Genomic DNA, 21,155 nt, shown 5'->3' with positions numbered 1-21,155 from the left:
ACTCCTCAACCTACTGATCCAGTTCCAGTTTCAGTTGCCTCTTGCTAGATCCCTCCCGGACCTGGCGTTCTTGATGATCCCTTGTCACCGCCTTCCTCGGTCGGGAGTTTTGAACCCGAGACCCTGAATTGACCTTTCATTGGATCGCTGATAAGTTGCAGTTACCACAGACCCTGAATCAGTCCTGTATTAGTGGACAACTTCGGCTGCAGAACGGTTTACCGGATTTGCAGTGATCAACCTTACACAAGACAAGCTTATGCAGATCTTGGACCTCCTCACAAACCACACTGGCTCCATGTCTCCGTGGTGTACTGCAACATTCTTCCTGGGATGGTCAATTCAAGGCCAAACTGTATCAGCAACCCTGGTCTTCCTGCTCCTTGTTTGCTGATGCTATACAACAGGTCGCACAGGATGTGCATAGAGACTCTAGCCTTCAGGTCTCTGTGGATCTTCTACGTCTCCAGAAAAGACAATTGGAGGATCAAGAAAAAAAGGATTGCCAATATTCAGAATTTGTTCCTGCCAGGCGCGATTATTTCCTCTCGGCCTAATCCCTTTCGGTGGTGCAACAGAGGCCGGATTGTCAATGCGGTTCGAAGCCCTCCTTGGGTCGATTGGTCTCATCTACCGGACCAAAGGGCGCCGGTGTGACTGGGAACTTCTGCCCCAAGCTGTTTCCGTTACACCTAGCCGTAGGCGGAAGACTCGGGATTTTTGCAAGCAATTGGACCTTGTTCGCAGAACCCTTCATCACGCAGCTACTTCGACAAGGGTATCGATTACTGATGATCACACCGCCACCTATGATGCTCCATCCCCGTCGGAGAAGGTATCCGGCCAGACAGTTACCAACGTTGATCAACACTGTAGGTACATTACTAGCAAAAAACGCTATCGAATGTCTCGACGCACTTCCCCCATTTTTCTTGTTCCCAAAAAGGACAGTTTAAAACTTCCGGTTCATTTTCAATATGAAAACTTTCAACGCTACGAACCTCGAAACTCCATAACATTTTCGCATGACGTCGATCACGCTCCTTCGTACGCTCTTTCATCCTGACAATTTTATGGTCAGCTTAGATCTCCAAGACGCCTTTCTGCACCTTCCCATCCATCGGGAGCACCGTCACTTCCTCTGCTTCGGTTTTCATTACCAGTGGAAGGTGCTCCCGTTTGGAATTTCTTCGGCCCCGTGCCTTTTTACCCGCCTGACCCGGCCTGTCACGAAGTTCCTACATTTTCGCGGGATCATGTTTGATTCTTATCTTGATGACTGCATTCGAGTTCACGCAAATGCCAATTTTGTCCATCTACAACTCGCCTTCACACTGCGTCTTCTCTGACAACTCTGCTGGCTAATCAACATACAAAAATCGGGAACTCATTCCCACCCAACGTCCCCAATTCCTAGGAGCCCTGTTTGACACTCAGCAAGGTCTGATGTTCGTCCCGCACGACCGGTGGGTGAAGATTCAACGTCATGAATTGTTAGCACTCAAACAGCCACTTCAACTGCGCCATTGGCACTTCTCGCACTCCTGGGCCTCCTAACATCGGCGGCGACTTCATTTGCGACTGCTTCCTGCACCCTTTATCGGCATCACCGATTGTCACACGCCGATCTGTCTACTGGTCCATCTCCACCCTAATCTTCAATGGTGGCTGGTCGCGTCGAGCAATTGCGAAGTGGGTCTCCTTCATCTGTTCGTCAATGCTTCAACCATCGATTTGGGAGCATGTCGCCTTCACATAAAAAATCTCAAGTTCAAGGCAGCCATTCTCACGATTTCGCATTGGTCAAACCTCATCCGGTCTGACAGCATGGCAGTAGTGTGGTACATCAACAGGATGGGATCCACGAAGTCGATGTCCTTACTCTCACTTGCTCTCGAGTTCTTTCGTCTTATCGACTCTCTCAACATACATGTTTGCGCTCGGCCAATTCCGGGGCTATCCAACATTATAGGATACTCCCTGTCCTAACTTGACAGACAATCACCAACCGAGTGGTCTCTTCATCCACAATCGTTCCAATGGATATGACAATTTTATCGTCCTGGAAGTAAGACCCCTCAGCCATCCGCTTCAATGCTCAACTATCCCGATTCGTATATCCCATCCCTGACCCGGGGGCTTGTGAGCAAGACGTGATGGCAATCTAGTGGGAAGGTCTCAATGCTTACACCTTTCTCCCGACAGGGCTTCTTTCACGGGTCCTGCAGAACGTAACAGCCACCAATCGCCTGTCTCTGATTTTGGTCGCTCTCTATTGGCCAACGCGCAACTGGTTCCCCACCTTGCTTAGGCACGCCGACGAACGATGTCAACTTCTTCCGTTCCGCGACGTCCTCCTCCTTCAACCTCATCTCGGTGGCTCCATCAGTCCCAGACAACGCTCCATCTTTGTGTTTGGCGCATCTGCAGAAGTCCCTCAATGCAAAAGGCTACTCCAAGCGGGTAGCGAAGACCATCACTGCTGCCCATCGTTCTTCCACCAGGCGCCATTATGACCACAAGTGAACGGCTTTTGGGACTGATTTGTAATATTTCTGATATTTCCACTCCTACCTCGGCTTCGCCTCAACAGATCGCCGAATATTTACATCACCTGCATTTGACTTGGAAACTTCAGGGATCCACATTGGCAACCTACCTCATGGCTGTTAACTCAGTCATTGCCACCACTTCCGGTGCGAAGGTTTCTACGGTTACGGAGCTACAATCTCATCCGTTCCTACAAATTAGCCGACAAAACCGCTCGCTTTCGGCCTCCCTCGTGGGACCGAAACGTTATTCTTCAACACCTGTTTCCGGCGATTACGAACCACTGACGGAGAAGGACTTCGAGACATTAACGCTGAAGACTGTCTTTTTGTTGGCTTTGGCCACCGCTGCACAGGTTAGTGAAATTCATGCTTTGGATGAAAAAGATCATCTGTGATGTTGGGTTTTGGTTCGAAGGTCCATTGCTATGGAATATTATCGATTGTTCCTCTTCTTGTTTTGGTTCGCTTCACATGAATGTGTTTGATCTTTATATACTTATCCTATCTCACACATGATAGGCCCGACCGACCATCCCCACATCACATTTACTCTATCCTTATAGCTCTGCAAAAGAGAATGATTTGGTAGAGGTGTACATGTGGTCAGTTCAAGCAGGCACAACATGCACGTGAGGCACGTAATTGACCTAGCCTTTGGACGTAACCATGGAGATGCAGGGGGGCTCGGGTGGCTATCTTTATTTCAGAAGCTGGAAACATGATTCAAGTACTTTCCCACATAGAATCGAAGAAGAAGGGAGAAGTGTGAGATAGGAGAAAATATGGTGGAAAACTTCGCATTACATAATGACAGGTGCTGTCGACCAGTGTTCATGACATTGGCAATAGACCCGTGAAGATCCTGGGTAGAATAGGTCTTTCGCAACCCATGCTTGTCGTAAAAGATGACTCACGGGATCGGGTGGTCAGGCTCGCTGACTTGGTTGATGCATGTCATCGATCTCAATTGCGTGGATCGATGCTCATGATGTCATGTCAATCACTGGATTGTCTGGTCTAGACTCGATTATTTTACAGACCACCGTCATACAGCTGGAATATTGCTGAGTGTGGCGTTAAACAACAGAAAAACAAACAAACAAACATTGGAAATAGGTGACATTACCCTGAACACTTGAGTGAACATGGTGAAATTTCTCTGTGGGCTTGAGCTGTCATGTGTTTGTCATTATAATGTCAATCTATGTTCCAGGTTCCTTGTTGTTGTGTGTCAAGAGAAGCTGGCAGTGTATGAGACGTGTCAGTTCCGGGAGCTGTTCTGGGTGTCAGGTGAGTAGTCTGTGTAGAACTGTTAATTACCTACTGGGTTAGAGCTAACTGAGTAGGGCAAATATCAATTCACACCAGTTTATTGTTTACGTAATCTGGACATCATTGCTGACGTCTTTCATATCTTCGGGACCCACCACAAAATTTTGAGAAAAAAAATTATGCTTCAGATTGCTGAGAAAAAAAAATTTGCCTGCCACAGAATTAAATTGTTGCTAGGTGTTTTTCTTTAAAAAAAATTCAAACTCGTAGTTTTAAATTTAAAAAAAATCTGGTTTTGTAGCTGTAGCTGAAAAAATAACTGATCTCGACATAAAATCCCTGTCCCTACTGTCATGTAGTCTGTGTGGAGCAGAGGTATGAGTCTTCACACGAGGATGTATTTGTCATGCCACTTTGTAGAAGGTTTCTTGCGATTTTTTCAACAATATTGAATCTGTTTACATCCAGGGTGCTATCCTTGTCCAGGGCCCAATGTTAACCCTGTCGCTCTGGGCACAAGATGGCTGGCGTATGCTGACAGACGGGTAATGATCACTCATCAGATACTTGCAGGGAAAGATTTATAGGAATAAATATTAATATGAAAAAAAGTAGTTTCTTCATTCTGACTTCATTGTCTTTTCACAAATTGTTTAGCTGTAACTGTGGTAATGGAGATATCAATTCTCTTGTACTGAAATCTGCTTTTGCTCAGATTTGCATGTGTGGTTGAGGTGTTTTTGTTCTGGGATATTCATTCAGGTATGGTAGTTTGAAAATGGAAGTGAAAACAATACGCAATGTGATAATTGGTGAAATAATTGCAAGGCAGCAAGAACTAGTCAGAGATAGTTGTTAGGAAACTTTGATGCTGAATTTGTTTTTGTTCATGACTTCAGTTGGTGTCGATGCATCAGTCCTGTGGTGGGATGTCGGGAGATGGAGCCCAGTCTTACGCTGCCACAGTCATCAGTGCAGCCAAGGTAAGATGCAGTCTCCGAAACTACCTCCACTATGCATATGTTATATGTTACTAAGATATAAGATATCGTTTTTAGGCAATGACTTTCCAAAGACTGTTTGCTGTAAAAGGCGACTATGCTTGTCGTAAGAGGTGACTAGCGGGATCGGGTGGTCAGGCTCGCTGACTTGGTTGATGCATGTCATCGTATTCCAATTGCGTAGATCGATGCTCATGATGTCAATCACTGGATTGTCTGGTCCAGCCTCAATTATTTACAGACCGTCATATAGCTGGAATATTGCTGAGTGCGGCGTTAAACAAAAAACAAACAAGAACAAATGAAAGACTGTTGCAATTGGACATCCTCACCTCTACTTATAAAATATATGCTGCACTGCTTTCAGAATCTTTGTTAAGCTAAAAAAAGGTCTTGGTTATCAGGCACTATGCGCATCATCATAAAGTCTGCCGGACGTTTCATTTTTGTTTCCATTTTCAATAAAACATTAAAATATCCTAATATTTAAAAACAGTGCGATCCAATATAGCACACAGTTACTTCCCTTTACATGCGCACTGCTTTACTGTACATCTTGTGTTATGGTCATGGCGACAATAGGAGTTTGTATGCTTGTTTATGTAGGGAGGCCCTTTCCCAGGTTGATAGTACACAACTGTTTATTTGGTTACATACTAGTTTGAACAAGCAGAAAAAAACCAAATCACCTCCCGCCCACACTATATTTTCAAAAGTCATTGCCTGAGAACCAATTCTTTTATTTTTTTAAGCCTGAGGCCTTAGGCCTGCCCAGCTCTGATATTTGTGATAAATGTTGTTAGTTGAAACATACTGTACATGTTCAGCTGAAGTGCTTCTTTCACATATTTACAAGTATCTTTATCTTACTTTTATTTGACATGTTTGAAGAGCAGTTCTTATGAAAGTTAAACTACCCTTGAAGATCCTGGTCAGAATAAGTCTCCAGAAAAACTAAGTTTTGCCTGATAATTATCCTGACAATTTGATCTTTGTTATTTTCCCTATATTGCATGTCACAATTGTTCAAAAAAATGAAACAAGCAAAAAATGAAACAAGCAACGAAAAGGGATCTTCACAAAAAGTTTTCAAGGGGAAAGCTAAGTGCTGTTCTGTGCATGTCTATGTGGGGGTATACTTGCAATATAGTATTTTTAACATACTGCTTGCTGAAGTTAAATGTGAAAGTCCAGCTGCTGATGTCATTAAGAAGATATTCCTACTTATTCAAGAATGTTATTGCAGAATTTGAAGTATTTTGATCTGAACGGAAAGCACACACATTAGCCTAAAGTTCGTAGTCAATAATTTAGAGGTATCAAATATATGATTAATTTAGGGGTATGAAATAGAAGACAAGCTACGTCTAAATACAAATTTTCTACCAGAACTATCTCGAGTCACAATAATCTCTCAAACAAGTTTGTGTTCCCTACCAGGGAGCGTTCAAGGGCCTGACAATGTTCGGGGAAGCCATGATGAGCAGTGTGACAGGCAACAAGAGCTCTCCGAGCACCAAGAAAGGGGAGACAAGTTCACAGGTTGACAACAACTACAGGCCGGGGATTGTGTCCGTCATCGACATGCAGACTGTGACTGGCAGCCATGTGAGTTGGCCACACCCACACTACAGTTACATCACAACAGCACTCCCTAGATGCAAGCTAGCTCCTGTACTACTGTCTGGGAACTGCTGTCTTGTGTTTCCAGATAACTCAATTTACATTTTCGGACCAAATTTGGTGTTTCATCAGTACATTGATTTCAAGTCAAATTGGATTATATTTGGTATGTCAGAGGTCACATTACAAGTGTTCATTCTTGACTTGTTAAAATGTTGACCCAGCACCCACTTGACTGACATTCCAAGATTGTAGTGTCATCAATGAACAAATTCCTATCCGAGTAAATAAGTAATGAGCCCGTGGGATTTTTGGGTTAGAACCGGTAGCCAGGAACCTTTACTTGATGTGAGAGGTGTCTAGATAAGTCAGGACTTTTCATTACACCCCGATGGCTTGTATCTTACACTCATACTATTAGTCATTGTATTTCTGGTCCCACCTTGATTGTTTAGAAGCAAGTTTCATATATAGCTTGAATATTGTTGTGTGCAGCGCTAGACAAGAAACAAGCAACTTCCATTCCAGATTAAACTTTGAATACTATTTTGGCAAAGTTCTCAATTCAAAATTTGAAAACTGACCAAGAGAACATGTAGGAATGTCTACTACATGTATATGGCCTAGCTATATAGATTGTATGGCATTACTCCCTACAGTCAAATGTAGAGTCTCTTCCGTTCAAATGTTTGTCTCATTGAAGTGAGAGATAGACAGTGATGATGACAGATTCAGTACGACAGCCTGTAACTGTCATTCGGAATACCCTGTGTTAACCTTTTTTACTTTTCTGATCTTGTAAGCAATGCTCTGATTAGTCAGATGAAAGGTCGTTCTGACATGACCAGTAATGTATGTCCTCACGATATGGCTGAAATATTGCCAATGTGACGGAAAGCATTAATTCATTGTTTAACCGTTGCAAGGACCAAGTTCTGATTTAATGATGGAGTAAGTAGACGATGCCTTTGACAAATTTTGATGAATTTCCAGCCTGGAAATGATGCACACCTACACACTCTCTTGTTTCAGTTCCATGTCAATGATGATCAAGACTGTGATGGTCTGATTGCTCACTTCCATGCACATGCTAATGAACCAGTTGCTGCTATGGGCTTCGATCAAAGCGGGACACTGCTTCTGACTGCATGTAAACTTGGACACAACTTTCACATCTTCCGCCTGATGGCCCACCCCTGTAGCTCCTCACTAGGGGCTGTTCATCATCTGTATACACTACACAGAGGAGATACCACGGCAAAGGTAGGTCTTTGAGTATTGGTACTATTTACATATTGCCTTGATGGCCCACCCCTGTAGCTCCTCACTAGGGGCCGTTCATCATCTGTATACACTACACAGAGGAGATACCACGGCAAAGGTAGGTCTTTGAGTATTGGAACTATTTACATATTGCCTTGATGGCCCACCCCTGTAGCTCCTCACTAGGGGCCGTTCATCATCTGTATACACTACACAGAGGAGATACCACGGCAAAGGTAGGTCTTTGAGTATTGGAACTATTTACATATTGCCTTGATGGCCCACCCCTGTAGCTCCTCACTAGGGGCCGTTCATCATCTGTATACACTACACAGAGGAGATACCACGGCAAAGGTAGGTCTTTGAGTATTGGTACTATTTACATATTGCCTTGATGGCCCACCCCTGCAGCTCCTCACTAGGGGCCGTTCATCATCTGTATACACTACACAGAGGAGATACCACGGCAAAGGTAGGTCGTTGAGTATTGGAACTATTTACATATTGCCTTGATGGCCCACCCCTGTAGCTCCTCACTGATGTGGAAAGTATTCATGTTTTGAATGGACTTTTGATTGGAATGGGGTTTTTTCATCTGGTGTCTATTTCAGGTCATTGACATCACCTTCACACTTGACACTCGCTGGGTTGCCGTGACAACACACAGGGGAACAACTCATGTGTTCCCTATCACGCCATATGGAGGTAAGTGAACAGACCACTACGAGTCTGACCTGAGTATCTACCCTTATATCCTTTGCTAGACTAACCCATGCCTTGTTTCATCCTGGTTGTGTCCTTGTAATATTTTTATTTCCCCGGCATATAATGTCTGTCTCATCTGTTCGTATGCCTGTCTGTCCGTCCATAATCATTAGGTTTTTGGAGCGTAACCGTTCAGTATTTTTCAATCCAAATTGACAGATATATCAAACAGATCCTGAATAAGTGCATGTTGCTATTTGTGGATTTGAGGCATTTTTCTTTTTTTTTGATTTCCATGGAAACAATTTGGACTTAGTCTTTAAAGGTGGGGGTAGGTGTCATTTTTGGAGCACAACATGAAAACTGTTAAAAACTTTTCATCCAAACCTGGTAAATGTTATTCACCAAGGGCAATGTGATGCCTTTTGCTATTTAGGAATTTTCAAAATTCAGAACGGAAACACGATTCAACATTTTTCATCCAAACTTGTACATGTATTAATCAAGTGGTGCCTTTCGCTATTTAGGAATTTAACTTTTTCCAAAGTTTTTCCTGTTTCCATGGCAACAAATTTGACTTTGACTCTGTTCATAGTGGTGTGTACCTGACATAGAAATACAAGGTTTGGAATCCCAATTCCATAGGATAGTTTGGATAGTTTAATAACTACTCATCAAGTTGGACTTAAAGTAACAGTCAGAAGATGTGTTCTTTTGATTCTGTGGGGGCCTGGGGAATATGTCATATGCTGATGACTCTTGTTATCCCTTTCTATCCCTTTTATCTGTTAATCCTAGTTTTATCCATTAATCCTGGTTTTATCCATAACGATCATTGTTTTTCACCATCCTTGTACTATTCTACCCTTTTCTTTTACCATTGTTTACTGATTAGCCTAATCAAAATTTTAGAAGTGAAAGTAAAATACTAGAACCGGTACTTAATTGTACATCATGCTTCTAAGTGAGTCTCCTGTGTGACATTGAGGTAAACACAACAAGCAGCGACAAGACAGCAGCCATTTTAATAATGACATATCCATGGTTATCAAGTTTCAACTGAAATTCCTTTTGATTCCAAGTGACTTGGTGTATTGGCACGTTACAGGTGCTGTGAGCATGAGAACCCACTGCAGCCCTCGAGTGGTCAACAGGATGAGCCGCTTCCACAAGAGTGCTGGTCTGGATGAGATTGACCATGCCTCCCCTGGGCGACGCAGCCCGGTGTTGTCGGGCAGCCCTGGCTCGTCAGGTACATGGTGCAGTCAGTGGAAGAATGAGAACTAATTCACTCTTTGTCAGATATGTAATGCTGTATCTGTGACAATTTGACTTTGATTCTCGGCTAGCTGCATTGCTTTAATTTGGTGATTGATTGAAATAGCGTTTTATGGGACCAGGGCTTGAAAAATTCACTTGTTCAAAACTTTATGAAATTTAACAGGGCAAGTGAAAATATTGCAGGATGACTACAAAATATTATCTGGTTGCCTTGCAGGACAATTTTGGTTTAAAAAACTTTTCAAGCCCTGGGGACACCTGCATTTTAAGGGTTTGAGTTGCAGAGTGAGCACAAAACCATACTGTAGTCCATCAACAGTCATTCTGGCACTTCTGAGTTTCTGAAATCAGATGCGCTGTCATTGGAAAATCTGTGTTTAATGTCTGTGTCATCATATTATTTATTTATCTCTTCGATACCACTTGTCACAACTGTCCAGTTTTTCTTTCTTCTTGGGATGTGAGATGCCCCCTTTGGTTTGTCATCTGCAGGTTTTGAACCCTCATCAGGGGAGATAATTCAGAATAAGGTGCACCTTAGCTGCAAAAAACCACACGTCATTTTGAATTCCACATTTCCCAGACTATGATCCTTTGTTCTTTAGAATAGGCCCCCAGCAATCCATGCTTGCCATAAGAGATGATAAAAAATTATTGGATGGTCAGGCTTTGTGATCATTTTAATTGCGTCTCTTCATACAGCATGTCAGTGGTATAGGATGTTTCTTCCAATATCACTAGATGGATCGTAGACTCGATTATTTACAAGCCACCTGAAATACTCTTCTTGACATGATTTGATCTAATTTGCAGGGATTCCTGACCACTACCCAACCCTGATCCGCCACAACGCTCTGAACAACAACATGGGTAACCCCCGCCTGCCCCCCTACCCCCACCCCACTACCATCTACCCCCTGGCTCAGCTCAAACAACAGCTGAGTCTGCCAGGGATTGGCCCCGGGGTGGGGACGGGGGTAAGGCAGCAGAGCCCCACCCATGCCACCAGCAGTGACAGCATCTTCAGTGTGGCTGCTTTCTTTGCTGTGCCCAGGATTTCATCCATTGGGACACAGAATCTCACTGTGGAGAGGAGGGGTGAGCAGGATTATATTTGTAATTTTTGTCAGCTCACCTGACGTTATATAGCTGGAATATTACTGAGTGCGGCATTAAACAAACAAACACACAAAAAAGACCTATGGAACCTGTGAACAGTCCCACAGTCTTCCTGTTTTGATCTACAACAAATATACTTTTTGAGAGTCAGAATAGGTTATCAGTGATACATGTATCCATTCTCTGTCAACTAAAATTTGTTTCAAGGTGTCAGTAGCAGTAATCTGCTCGTGGCTGCTGTAAATAACAATCAGATGGACTGATCTGGTGATCAGTACACACACAATTTTGCTGAAATATTTGTAAACTATATTGAAGGAACTTCAGAACACACTTGGGATAGCGGAATTGCAGTAATAACAACTGTCTGTGCCACATACATTAAGCTGCGGTTGTAACAAGTTCATAATGAGCCATTCAATATTGAGGCACATTTTTGTCTTGGGATCAGCAGTCAGTCAGAATTAATTTCAAGATTTACAGTGAGTGAGTTGGGTTTAACACTGCTTTTAACAGTATACGAGTTATATCACGGCGTGTCGGCTTAATGTGGGAGGAAAGCCCGAAGTGATGCAGGTGTCAGACGTTTACCACTTCAATGAAACCCACGACCACGGGTATGATGCTGACAAACCTAGAAACATAATCCGGGGAAACCAGGATTCGAACCCACAATCATAGGTTTCGGGCATGCCCAAGGGCCGCAACTCTGCTCAGCAAATCGCAGCACCTTAGACGTATGGGCCACCCGTGCCCCCTCAAGATTTACTTTTTGGATAATTATCGATCAAATGTTTATGTTCTGGCCATTTCAAACCTCTTGCAAATCCATCTCAGAAATACATACTTATACATACAAATTTCTGCTCTGAACAACTCCCGAATAATAAAATATTTACCAACAAATATATTTTCATTTTATTGTCACAGACCAAGCTAATTAGTTCGCAAAAATGTGTAAATAATAAAATAATAATAATTTGATGTTCAAGTATTTTGAAGTAATATTGCAAGTAAGGGTGACACGTGGAGTCACAGGGCTTATTGAGCCTGCTCTGCAGGCATTACATTCAAACATGCACTTGTCGGTGTACTTGGCCATGGCACACTTTACAACTTAACTCTCATCACCTCCTACAGGTTTAACAATTTCTTTATGCGTTTGCCAGCAGTAGTTACTACTCTTTGGTCTTTGTGTGCAATAAGTGACTTTCATAGTGACATTTATCTCACATGATACTTTGGGTCTGGAAGTCTTCCAGTGTTACTCACTGACAACCTCTGTTTGAATATATACATTTGATAGGCTACTCATCGTGTTGTATGTTTCAGAGGGTACAAAGAAGCCGGCTGAGTCACTGTTTATTATGGGCCAACATGGGAGCCTGATAGAGTACAGCCTGGAGCCCCGGGCTCGGCCTGGAGGGGACAGAGTGGCAGACGACAGTCCTCTAGATTTGGGCGTGGCTGGGAGACTCCAGTGGTTGTTACAGAGGTGAATTTACAAGTTTGTCCCTTTGATGTTGTTCAAGCACTGTCTGGTTAACAGGTTTGATGGATGTAAGGAACCAGGGGCTATGTGAGTGCCAGGATGGTCTAGTCATGAGTTCAAATCCTAGATTCTCCAAATGTTGATCCTTGGTGAGTCAGCACCATATTTATGGCTTTACTAAAGTGGTGAATATCTACAGTCTGTGCCACACTTTCTCCGACACTGCTGATCCGCTGTTACTGAAAGACTTGGATTAAAGGGGGATAACTCCAACTCACTTCATGGACATTAATGATGCAGGTTCATTTCACATGTATGGGTATGTCTGTCACAGATAGCAACACATATTGAGTTAGGTATACTGCGCTGGAATACAGATTTGCGACCCTCACATCATCTCTCTGATCAGTATGCTTGGCATGTTGCTATGGAGGAATCTTGTGTCAGTCTGAAAGGACTTCTGAAGTTGTGTTTGTTTTCAGAACAAAAACATCAACAGAAGTGAAGCCCCAGCAGCCCAGCAACCCCCTTGTGGTGGCCAGTGAAGCTGTGGTCAGTCAGCAGCCCACCCTCTTCCCAGGTCAGTCCCAGTCTTGTGTTTACATACACCCCACATAGAGCCCCAGCAGCCCACCCTCTTCCCAGGTCAGTCCCAGTCTTGTGTTTACATACACCCCACATAGAGCCCCAGCAGCCCACCCTCTTCCCAGGTCAGTCCCAGTCTTGTGTTTACATACACCCCACATAGAGAGTCTCACAGTCAGCAGCCCACCCTCTTACCAGGTCAGTCCCAGTCTTGTGTTTACATACACCCCACATAGAGAGTCACACAGTCAGCAGCCCACCCTCTTCCCAGGTCAGTCCCAGTCTTGTGTTTACATACACCCCACATAGAGAGTCACACAGTCAGCAGCCCACCCTCTTCCCAGGTCAGTCCCAGTCTTGTGTTTACATACACCCCACATAGAGAGTCACACAGTCAGCAGCCCACCCTCTTCCCAGGTCAGTCCCAGTCTTGTGTTTACATACACCCCACATAGAGAGTCACACAGTCAGCAGCCCACCCTCTTCCCAGGTCAGTCCCAGTCTTGTGTTTACATACACCCCACATAGAGAGTCACACAGTCAGCAGCCCACCCTCTTCCCAGGTCAGTCCCAGTCTTGTGTTTACATACACCCACATAGCGCCCCACCACCCACGGTATGGTCTTTACAGGTCATTGACCCCATATAGAACCATCAATCACCTCCCCAGCAACTGTCCCCGATACACATTTATTCTTTTTAATGAAGTATGGTATATATTGGGTAGCCCCGTCTAGTAACTCACTCTGTCTATTTGTCAGACATGTCCGAGATGGATCCAGTATCTCGCCACGACTCCAGAGACAGTCTTTCCTCCGACCACAGCATAAAGGATGACCTTGACGAACAATGGCTCTCCCAGGTACTTGGTTAGCATGATCACTGAAAGTGAAGTTAAAGTTGAGGAAACAGAGTTGACAGAGCTTTGCTTTTTGTCTTAATTAAACATGATTTGCTATTCAAAAACAAAGGGGTCATTATCCCCAAACTTGCTATTCATTGTCTAGATTTTTGCAGTCACTCTTTGTTTTGGATTTTTACCCAGCATCTCCCATTTTCTCAATGTTCATCTGTACTGAATATCTTTGTTGATTTTGCATTCAAACCATGTTATTCCAGAAGACACTGTATATCATGGATACATGGGAAATTAATTTTTAAATTGTCACTTGACATATTATGTTCATGATTTACAGTAGCAGGCTGTATTAACCCCCCCCTTTCATGTGTAGTGTGTCCTACAGACCCCCGAGTATTTACTGTAGTAATAAAACAACTACCCTCATCCCCCCTCACAGCTCCCCATAGCAACCAATACTCATCCCTTCACAGCTCTAGCAGCCAATACTCACCCTGTTACAGCTTTAGCAGCCAATACTCACCCCTTCACAGCTATAGCAGCCAATACTCATCCCTTCACAGCTCTAGCAGCCAATACTCACCCTGTTACAGCTTTAGCAGCCAATACTCATCCCATCACAGCTTTTGCGGCCAATACTCATCCCTTCAAAGATCGAGCAGCCAATACTTATCACTTTTTCAGCTCTAGCAGCCAATACTCATCCCTTCACAGCTCTAGCTACCAATACTCATCCCTTCACAGCTCTAGCAGCCAATACTCATCCCTTCACAGCTCTAGCTACCAATACTCATCCCTTCACAGCTCTAGCAGCCAATACTCATCCCTTCACAGCTCTAGCAGCCAATACTCATCCCTTCACAGATCTAGCAGCCAATACTCATCACTCCACAGCTCTAGCAGCCAATACTCATCCCTTCACAGATCTAGCAGCCAATACTCATCACTCCACAGCTCTAGCAGCCAATACTCATCACCTTTACAGCTCTAGCGGCCAATACTCATCCCTTCACAGCCTTAGCAGCCAATACTCATCCCTTCACAGCTCTAGCTACCAATACTCATCCCTTTACAGCTCTAGCAGCCAATACTCATCCCTTCACAGCTCTAGCAGCCAATACTCATCCCTTCACAGCTCTAGCAGCCAATACTCATCCCTTCACGTCTCTAGCAGCCAATACTCATCCCTTCACAGATCTAGCAGACAATGCTCATTCCTTTACAGCTCTAGCGGCCAATACTCATCCCTTCACAGCCTTAGCAGCCAATACTCATCCCTTCACAGCTCTAGCTACCAATACTCATCCCTTTACAGCTCTAGCAGCCAATACTCATCCCTTCACAGCTCTAGCGGCCAATACTCATCCCTTCACAGCTCTAGCAGCCAATACTCATCCCTTCACAGCTCTAGCTACCAATACTCATCCCTTCACAGCTCTAGCAGCCAATACTCATCCCTTCACGTCTCTAGCAGCCAATACTCATCCCTTCACAGCTCTAGCAGACAATGCTCATCCCATTACAGCTCTAGCTACCAATACTCATCCCTTTACAGCTCTAGCAGCCAATACTCATCCCTTCACAGCTCTAGCAGCCAATACTCATCCCTTCACGTCTCTAGCAGCCAATACTCATCACTCCACAGCTCTAGCTACCAATACTCATCCCTTCACAGCTCTAGCAGCCAATACTCATCCCTTCACAGCTCTAGCAGCCAATACTCATCACTCCACAGCTCTAGCAGCCAATACTCATCCCTTCACGTCTCTAGCAGCCAATACTCATCACTCCACAGCTCTAGCTACCAATACTCATCCCTTCACAGCTCTAGCAGCCAATACTCATCCCTTCACAGCTCTAGCAGCCAATACTCATCACTCCACAGCTCTAGCTACCAATACTCATCCCTTCACAGCTCTAGCAGCCAATACTCATCCCTTCACAGCTCTAGCAGCCAATACTCATCCCTTCACGTCTCTAGCAGCCAATACTCATCCCTTCACAGATCTAGCAGACAATGCTCATCCCTTTACAGCTCTAGCAGCCAATACTCATCCCTTCACAGCTCTAGCAGCCAATACTCATCCCTTCACAGCTCTAGCAGACAATGCTCATCCCTTTACAGCTCTAGCAGCCAATACTCATCCCTTCACAGCTCTAGCAGCCAATACTCATCCCTTCACAGCTCTAGCAGCCAATACTCATCCCTTCACAGCTCTAGCAGCCAATACTCATCACCTTTTCAGCTCAAGGACTGGTGTTTAGAGTTAACCTTATACATAAGTTCAGAGACTATGTTATTCTGACCCCTGTGCTGCAGGTTGAAATCATCACCCATGTCGGGCCTCACAGGAGGCTGTGGATGGGTCCTCAGTTCTCCTTCAAGACCTACCAGAACACGACTACGCTGTCCTCGACCTCCTCGGCCCTCCTGTCCCACAGCCCCGAGACACAGGCACATGTGTCTGGGATGGACATAGCCGCAGACGAGTGTGATTTGGAAAGTCTCAAGTAAGTGTTTGAACAAACCACTTGTGTCATCCCAGTGTTTGCTGCAGCTGAGCGTGTCACCTGTCAGGTTTCACTGCAGATGCTTAGGATCACTGTGTCGAGCTATAGAGTCATGCCCAAAATATTGTCTAAAATTAGGATGTTGTCTCAAACTGACCTTTGCACAAGTTGAGAAAGCCTTGATTTGGCAATACAGTCTTTAGAAGCCCTGATTTTGAATTAGCCTTTGACAGACGTTATAATTTAATATGATGTCTTGAAGAGCCTTGAATTCGACAATAGAGGGAAATTGAAGGAAATATGTGAGGACCCATTTGTGCACTCATAAACATTCAGAAAGTTTGATGTTTGGTATGGGTTAATGAATCTTATTTCCCACATACCAATCTTAAAATTATCCAAAGTTTAGAAGGTGGCATTGTACTGAAGATTACAGAGTTGGCATTATACTGAGGATTTCATAGTTGGCATTATCTTGAGGATTACAAAGCTGGCATTATACTGAAGATGACAATGGCGGCGTTATACATATACTGAGGATTACAAGGTGACATTGTACTGGGTGTTTTCAAAGTGGGCATTATACTGAAGATTACAAAGTTGGCATTATATTGAGGATTAGAGTTGGCACACTGAGGATAAAGTTGGCATTATACTGATGATTAAAATATTGGCACTAAAATGAGGATTACAAAGTTGGCATATAATCAGCTTAAGAATCTCTTATATAATACATGCATTTATTACCCATATGGGCTCAAATATGCAGTGTAATAACTTTTTGATATTTGCACAGTGTGCAATTAGTGATTCTCGAAGCTGATTGGTCAGTTAAACAAATGTCAATTTTCATTGGTCGACGGGACTATTTTTCTCTCATTGAGTTCATTCGCAAATCCAGGGCATTCATTCACATGTTTTACGTGCTACAATCTCACTTAATCGAGATTTATAAGACTAGAACATAGTTTCATATCAACCATTTCAGAGTAAAATGAATAAAGCATTTATTTCGCACGAGTGTTAGTTGACAATAAGCGTAATTACAAAAAATAAAACTACGTCTGCATTGTTTGTAAACAAACATGGCTGACCATTTGACACCTGTGAAACTAAATGACCTCGTTAAAGTAGACGGAGATCTGACAGGAAGAGTTATTCGCATAATTCAACCTCTGAACACATTTAATGTCTTTGTTGTCAAAACTGCATAGATTGAAGTTCCAAGATTCAGACTGTGATGTTGCCAGAAACTGTTTCTAGTGCGCTAAAAATCAACACCACCAAGTCTGGATTTGCGTCTGTGTTAGAGGACTTGCTGTTTGGCGAATCTTTCGACCACACGAAAACCCAAAACCGGACTTTGTATTGACAGGTTTGCCTTTGTGAACGATGATGACATCGATAACTGCCAATGAAAAGGAAAACACAATGAAAAAGACTAAATTTGACAAGTTGACATGAACTTAGTTCAAATTTATACTGGTAAGAAAAACACGAAAATTAAAACTACTCACACATTCAATGATGGCATAAGAATAAAAACAAATTCCTTTTGCAACAACAGTGAGACTTTCCGAAAGACATTATACACATACGCCATTTCGTAGAATTTAAGTTTGTAACATTGTGTGAAGAAAAAAGAACGCGACACTTTTTTATACAATGTATACGTTTTTGTAACCGCGACGTCAGCACAGTACGGCGCTGAGCGGTATGCAGGCTGACTGACGTCCGGGCACCATAAGACTATGAGGGTTAATGAGTCATAATGACACAGGAAAGGTGTAACTAAACATTATTCTTTGCAAATTTATCATTTCGGCATGCACATCAGACAGTTCAGAATTCGAACTGTCTACTTTGAAGGAGATCAAGGGTAGCATAGAGTGTTACCTTAGCGACAAGATTACCAACATCTGGTTGCGAAATCGATGCACTTTGCTGAACTCAAATAGGTTTTGAAATCAAAACAAAAATAATTAAAAATACAAGGAAAAGAAAACTTACCCCAGCGAGCTGATCCTGTGTCCGACATTGAACTAAATGAACTCCGTGAATGCGGACAGCTTAGCACCAAGTCTCCAGATACCGTGTTTGTCTATCAACAGGTATTCGACCATTATGAATCACATCAAAATATCAACAAACTCCCGTCATCTGACTGTCCACTCCACAAGCGCGTTTGACAAGTCCTCCTAAAATCCCACATGCACATGTTTCCCATCAGTCACACTTGTCTCAAAACACAAACGATGTTCATTAAACTTGTTGTCCGGATTAAACTGTAACGCCGGTTCTCTTGTCATTCCTTGTTTCGGCTGTCTCATATCTGGGTCAAGTCGGGTCATTCTTTCCGACACTGACAGCAATCGTACTTTTCAAAGTTTACCTACTTGTCGTAACTTTTCTCAATCAAACATGACTTCTGTACATTCCTTCTATGTTGTTGATACAGTTTTTAGCATTTTTACCGAATGACACATGAAAAAATTGACAGGTTTTCCGTGTTTCCTCTTCTCAATGTGAAATTCATGTCCATGGTGATGCACGACGGCTATTGTCTTGTCAATGAGAGGTCTTGTCAAAACAAGCCTTGATTAAAAAGCCTGTTGAACCTTTTTTGAAAATTGTCTTCTTTTATCAATGCTAGATAGTGTACGCTGTGTAATTCAGACAGAAATATAACTGCAATGATGTGATCTTTCAAGTCTTTCAACAGAACTATATTTTTACACGTAGCAAGACGTTGATTAAGTAATGCGGTTGGAGTGAGTGGACAGTGTTTTTTCACACGCGGATTGATACAAAACAGCTGATTCTTGATCGGCGACAGTTGATTGTTTTTTTCTTGAAACATGTCTTTAATATGAATATGGGTAATAAATAGAATAACCCACTTGGTACGAGGGATTACGTAAAATATGTCACTCGTGAAATTAATGTTTTAAGTTCATCGCTAAAGCTCGGAACTTAAAACATTAATTTCACTCGTGACATATTTTCCGTAATCACTCGTACCTCGTGGGTTATTCTATAAATATGCAATGCGTACAAGGTTCATATGATACATATACTTATCTAGAAATAGTTGACATGATAATTATGGCGTGATGTGTGTGCCTGTGGATGAGGAGAGGTAAAATGTGCTTTAACATCACATCCAAGATTATTGCACTTCTATAGCGTGCGCTTGGAATACTCTTGACTAATGCAAATTTTATGGTGATATCATGATACCATGTCTTAACATGAATACCTCACTCACATAGTATACTGACTCCGAGCCGACCAGTCCTGGTTTTAGCCCCTTAATGCCGAGTGCCAGATAGGTAACAACAAGTACCATATTTTAACATCTTTTGGTATGATGCGGCCAGGGATCAAACCCCAGGCCTTCCGCTTTCTGGGCGGATGCTCTACCACCAGACCGCGGAGGTGGGGCTGTGGATGAGACCTGTACTGCATCAGATCCAAAATAACCTCTGAACTAAACATATTTTTTACAAACACCTTATCATATTACTCCACCGGGTTACAATAGGTCTTCAGCAATCCATGCTTGGCATAAAAGGCGACTGTGATTGTCGTAAGAGACGACTAACGGGATCGGGTGGTCAGGCTCGCTGACTTGGTTGATGCATGTCATCGTATCCCAATTGCGTAGATAGATGCACTGGATTGTCTGGTCCAGACTCAATTATTTACAGACAGCCCCCATATTGCTGGAATATTGCTAAGTGTTGCGTTAAACAAACAAACAAACAAACAAACAAACATACGGAATCGTATGACCAGTCCCACAGTGTTGCTATTTTGATCTTGAAAACATGATGTGGACATATAATAGTGAACCTCAGCAAACATACGGCATATTGTACAGAGCTAATACCAAAGGGTTTAAAACATAGCCTATTTCGTGAAACACGCTTACACTCATTTCTCATTCATACCAGAAACAAGAAATAGAATGGTTATATATTAGTAATTCCAAAAGTTTACAATTGATGGGCCTAGTTGTCCACATGTACTTACATAGATAATAGCTGTGATTTAGATACTACTAAACACATTGTTAACTTATTATTCCAGGTAGTAAAACCTCAAAAATATATATTATTAAAAGGATTGAGTGGCAATGCATCCATATATAACTTTTGGAGGGAGGTGGCATGGAAGTCTTTCCTTACTAGTTTATATACTGCAACATTAAAAGCAATAACATTCAATACAAATATACATAGACATTTTAAATAATGTGATGTACCTGGTGTAACTGTCGACTTGTTGGTGCAGAGAGTGTGTGCAGACTGAGTGCATGCAGTGAGACAAAGGGTCACCTGGAGGGTTAGCTTGGCCAATCAGTTGAGCATGTCATGGCTTGATATGTTATTAGCTTGGTACATGAAGGACACATGAACTACATTTGAACTATCCTAACCACTCATTATACATTAAAGTTAAACACAGAACCTGAAATGGAATAAAATAGCATATACTGAAAAAATATATAATAAGTATGTACAAAGGTTACATCTGCTACACAAAGCTTGCATTTTACTAAGGGTTTCAAAAATATGGCATTATACTGAGGGTTACAAGATGGCATTATACTGAAGATTACAAGATGGCATTCTCCTGAGGATTACAAGATGGCATTATCCTGAGGTTACAAGATGACATGATACTGAGGATTACAAAGTTGGCATTATACTGAGGATTACAAAGTTGGCATTATACTGAGGGTTATAATGTGGCATTATCATGAGGGTTAGAAGGTGCCATTATTCTGATGGTTAGAAGGTGGCATGATACTGAGGGTTACAAGTTGGCGTTATACTGAGGGTTACAAAATGGCATTATACTGAGGGTTACAAAGTTGGCATTATACT

General features: G+C 42.8%; 1 protein-coding gene and 1 long non-coding RNA gene across 2 annotated transcripts in view; one reads left to right on the top strand and one right to left on the bottom strand.

Moving 5' to 3' along the window:
* LOC124135004 (BCAS3 microtubule associated cell migration factor-like) overlaps window positions 1-21,155 on the top strand; it is a 55,141-nt gene that overhangs the window by 8,638 nt on the left and 25,348 nt on the right. Inside the window, exons 8-19 of the mRNA XM_046500157.2 lie at window positions 3,766-3,842; window positions 4,293-4,369; window positions 4,724-4,807; window positions 6,266-6,433; window positions 7,481-7,711; window positions 8,323-8,416; window positions 9,525-9,668; window positions 10,511-10,795; window positions 12,149-12,311; window positions 12,791-12,888; window positions 13,655-13,755; window positions 16,073-16,263. Of these exons, the coding sequence (XP_046356113.1) occupies window positions 3,766-3,842; window positions 4,293-4,369; window positions 4,724-4,807; window positions 6,266-6,433; window positions 7,481-7,711; window positions 8,323-8,416; window positions 9,525-9,668; window positions 10,511-10,795; window positions 12,149-12,311; window positions 12,791-12,888; window positions 13,655-13,755; window positions 16,073-16,263 (1,713 nt within the window). The remainder of the gene's footprint in view (window positions 1-3,765; window positions 3,843-4,292; window positions 4,370-4,723; window positions 4,808-6,265; window positions 6,434-7,480; window positions 7,712-8,322; window positions 8,417-9,524; window positions 9,669-10,510; window positions 10,796-12,148; window positions 12,312-12,790; window positions 12,889-13,654; window positions 13,756-16,072; window positions 16,264-21,155) is intronic.
* LOC125380036 lies at window positions 10,085-13,742 on the bottom strand. The gene is made up of 2 exons (XR_007221011.1): window positions 13,639-13,742; window positions 10,085-10,238 (listed from the first exon to the last, which is right to left on the bottom strand). It is a non-coding gene; the product is annotated as an uncharacterized LOC125380036 (long non-coding RNA).

This window comes from Haliotis rufescens, unplaced genomic scaffold (assembly GCF_023055435.1).
Source record: "Haliotis rufescens isolate VD_foot unplaced genomic scaffold, xgHalRufe1.0.p SCAF_15, whole genome shotgun sequence".
Taxonomy (NCBI): Eukaryota; Metazoa; Mollusca; class Gastropoda; order Lepetellida; family Haliotidae; genus Haliotis; species Haliotis rufescens.
This window is presented reverse-complemented; position numbering and strand designations above follow the sequence as displayed.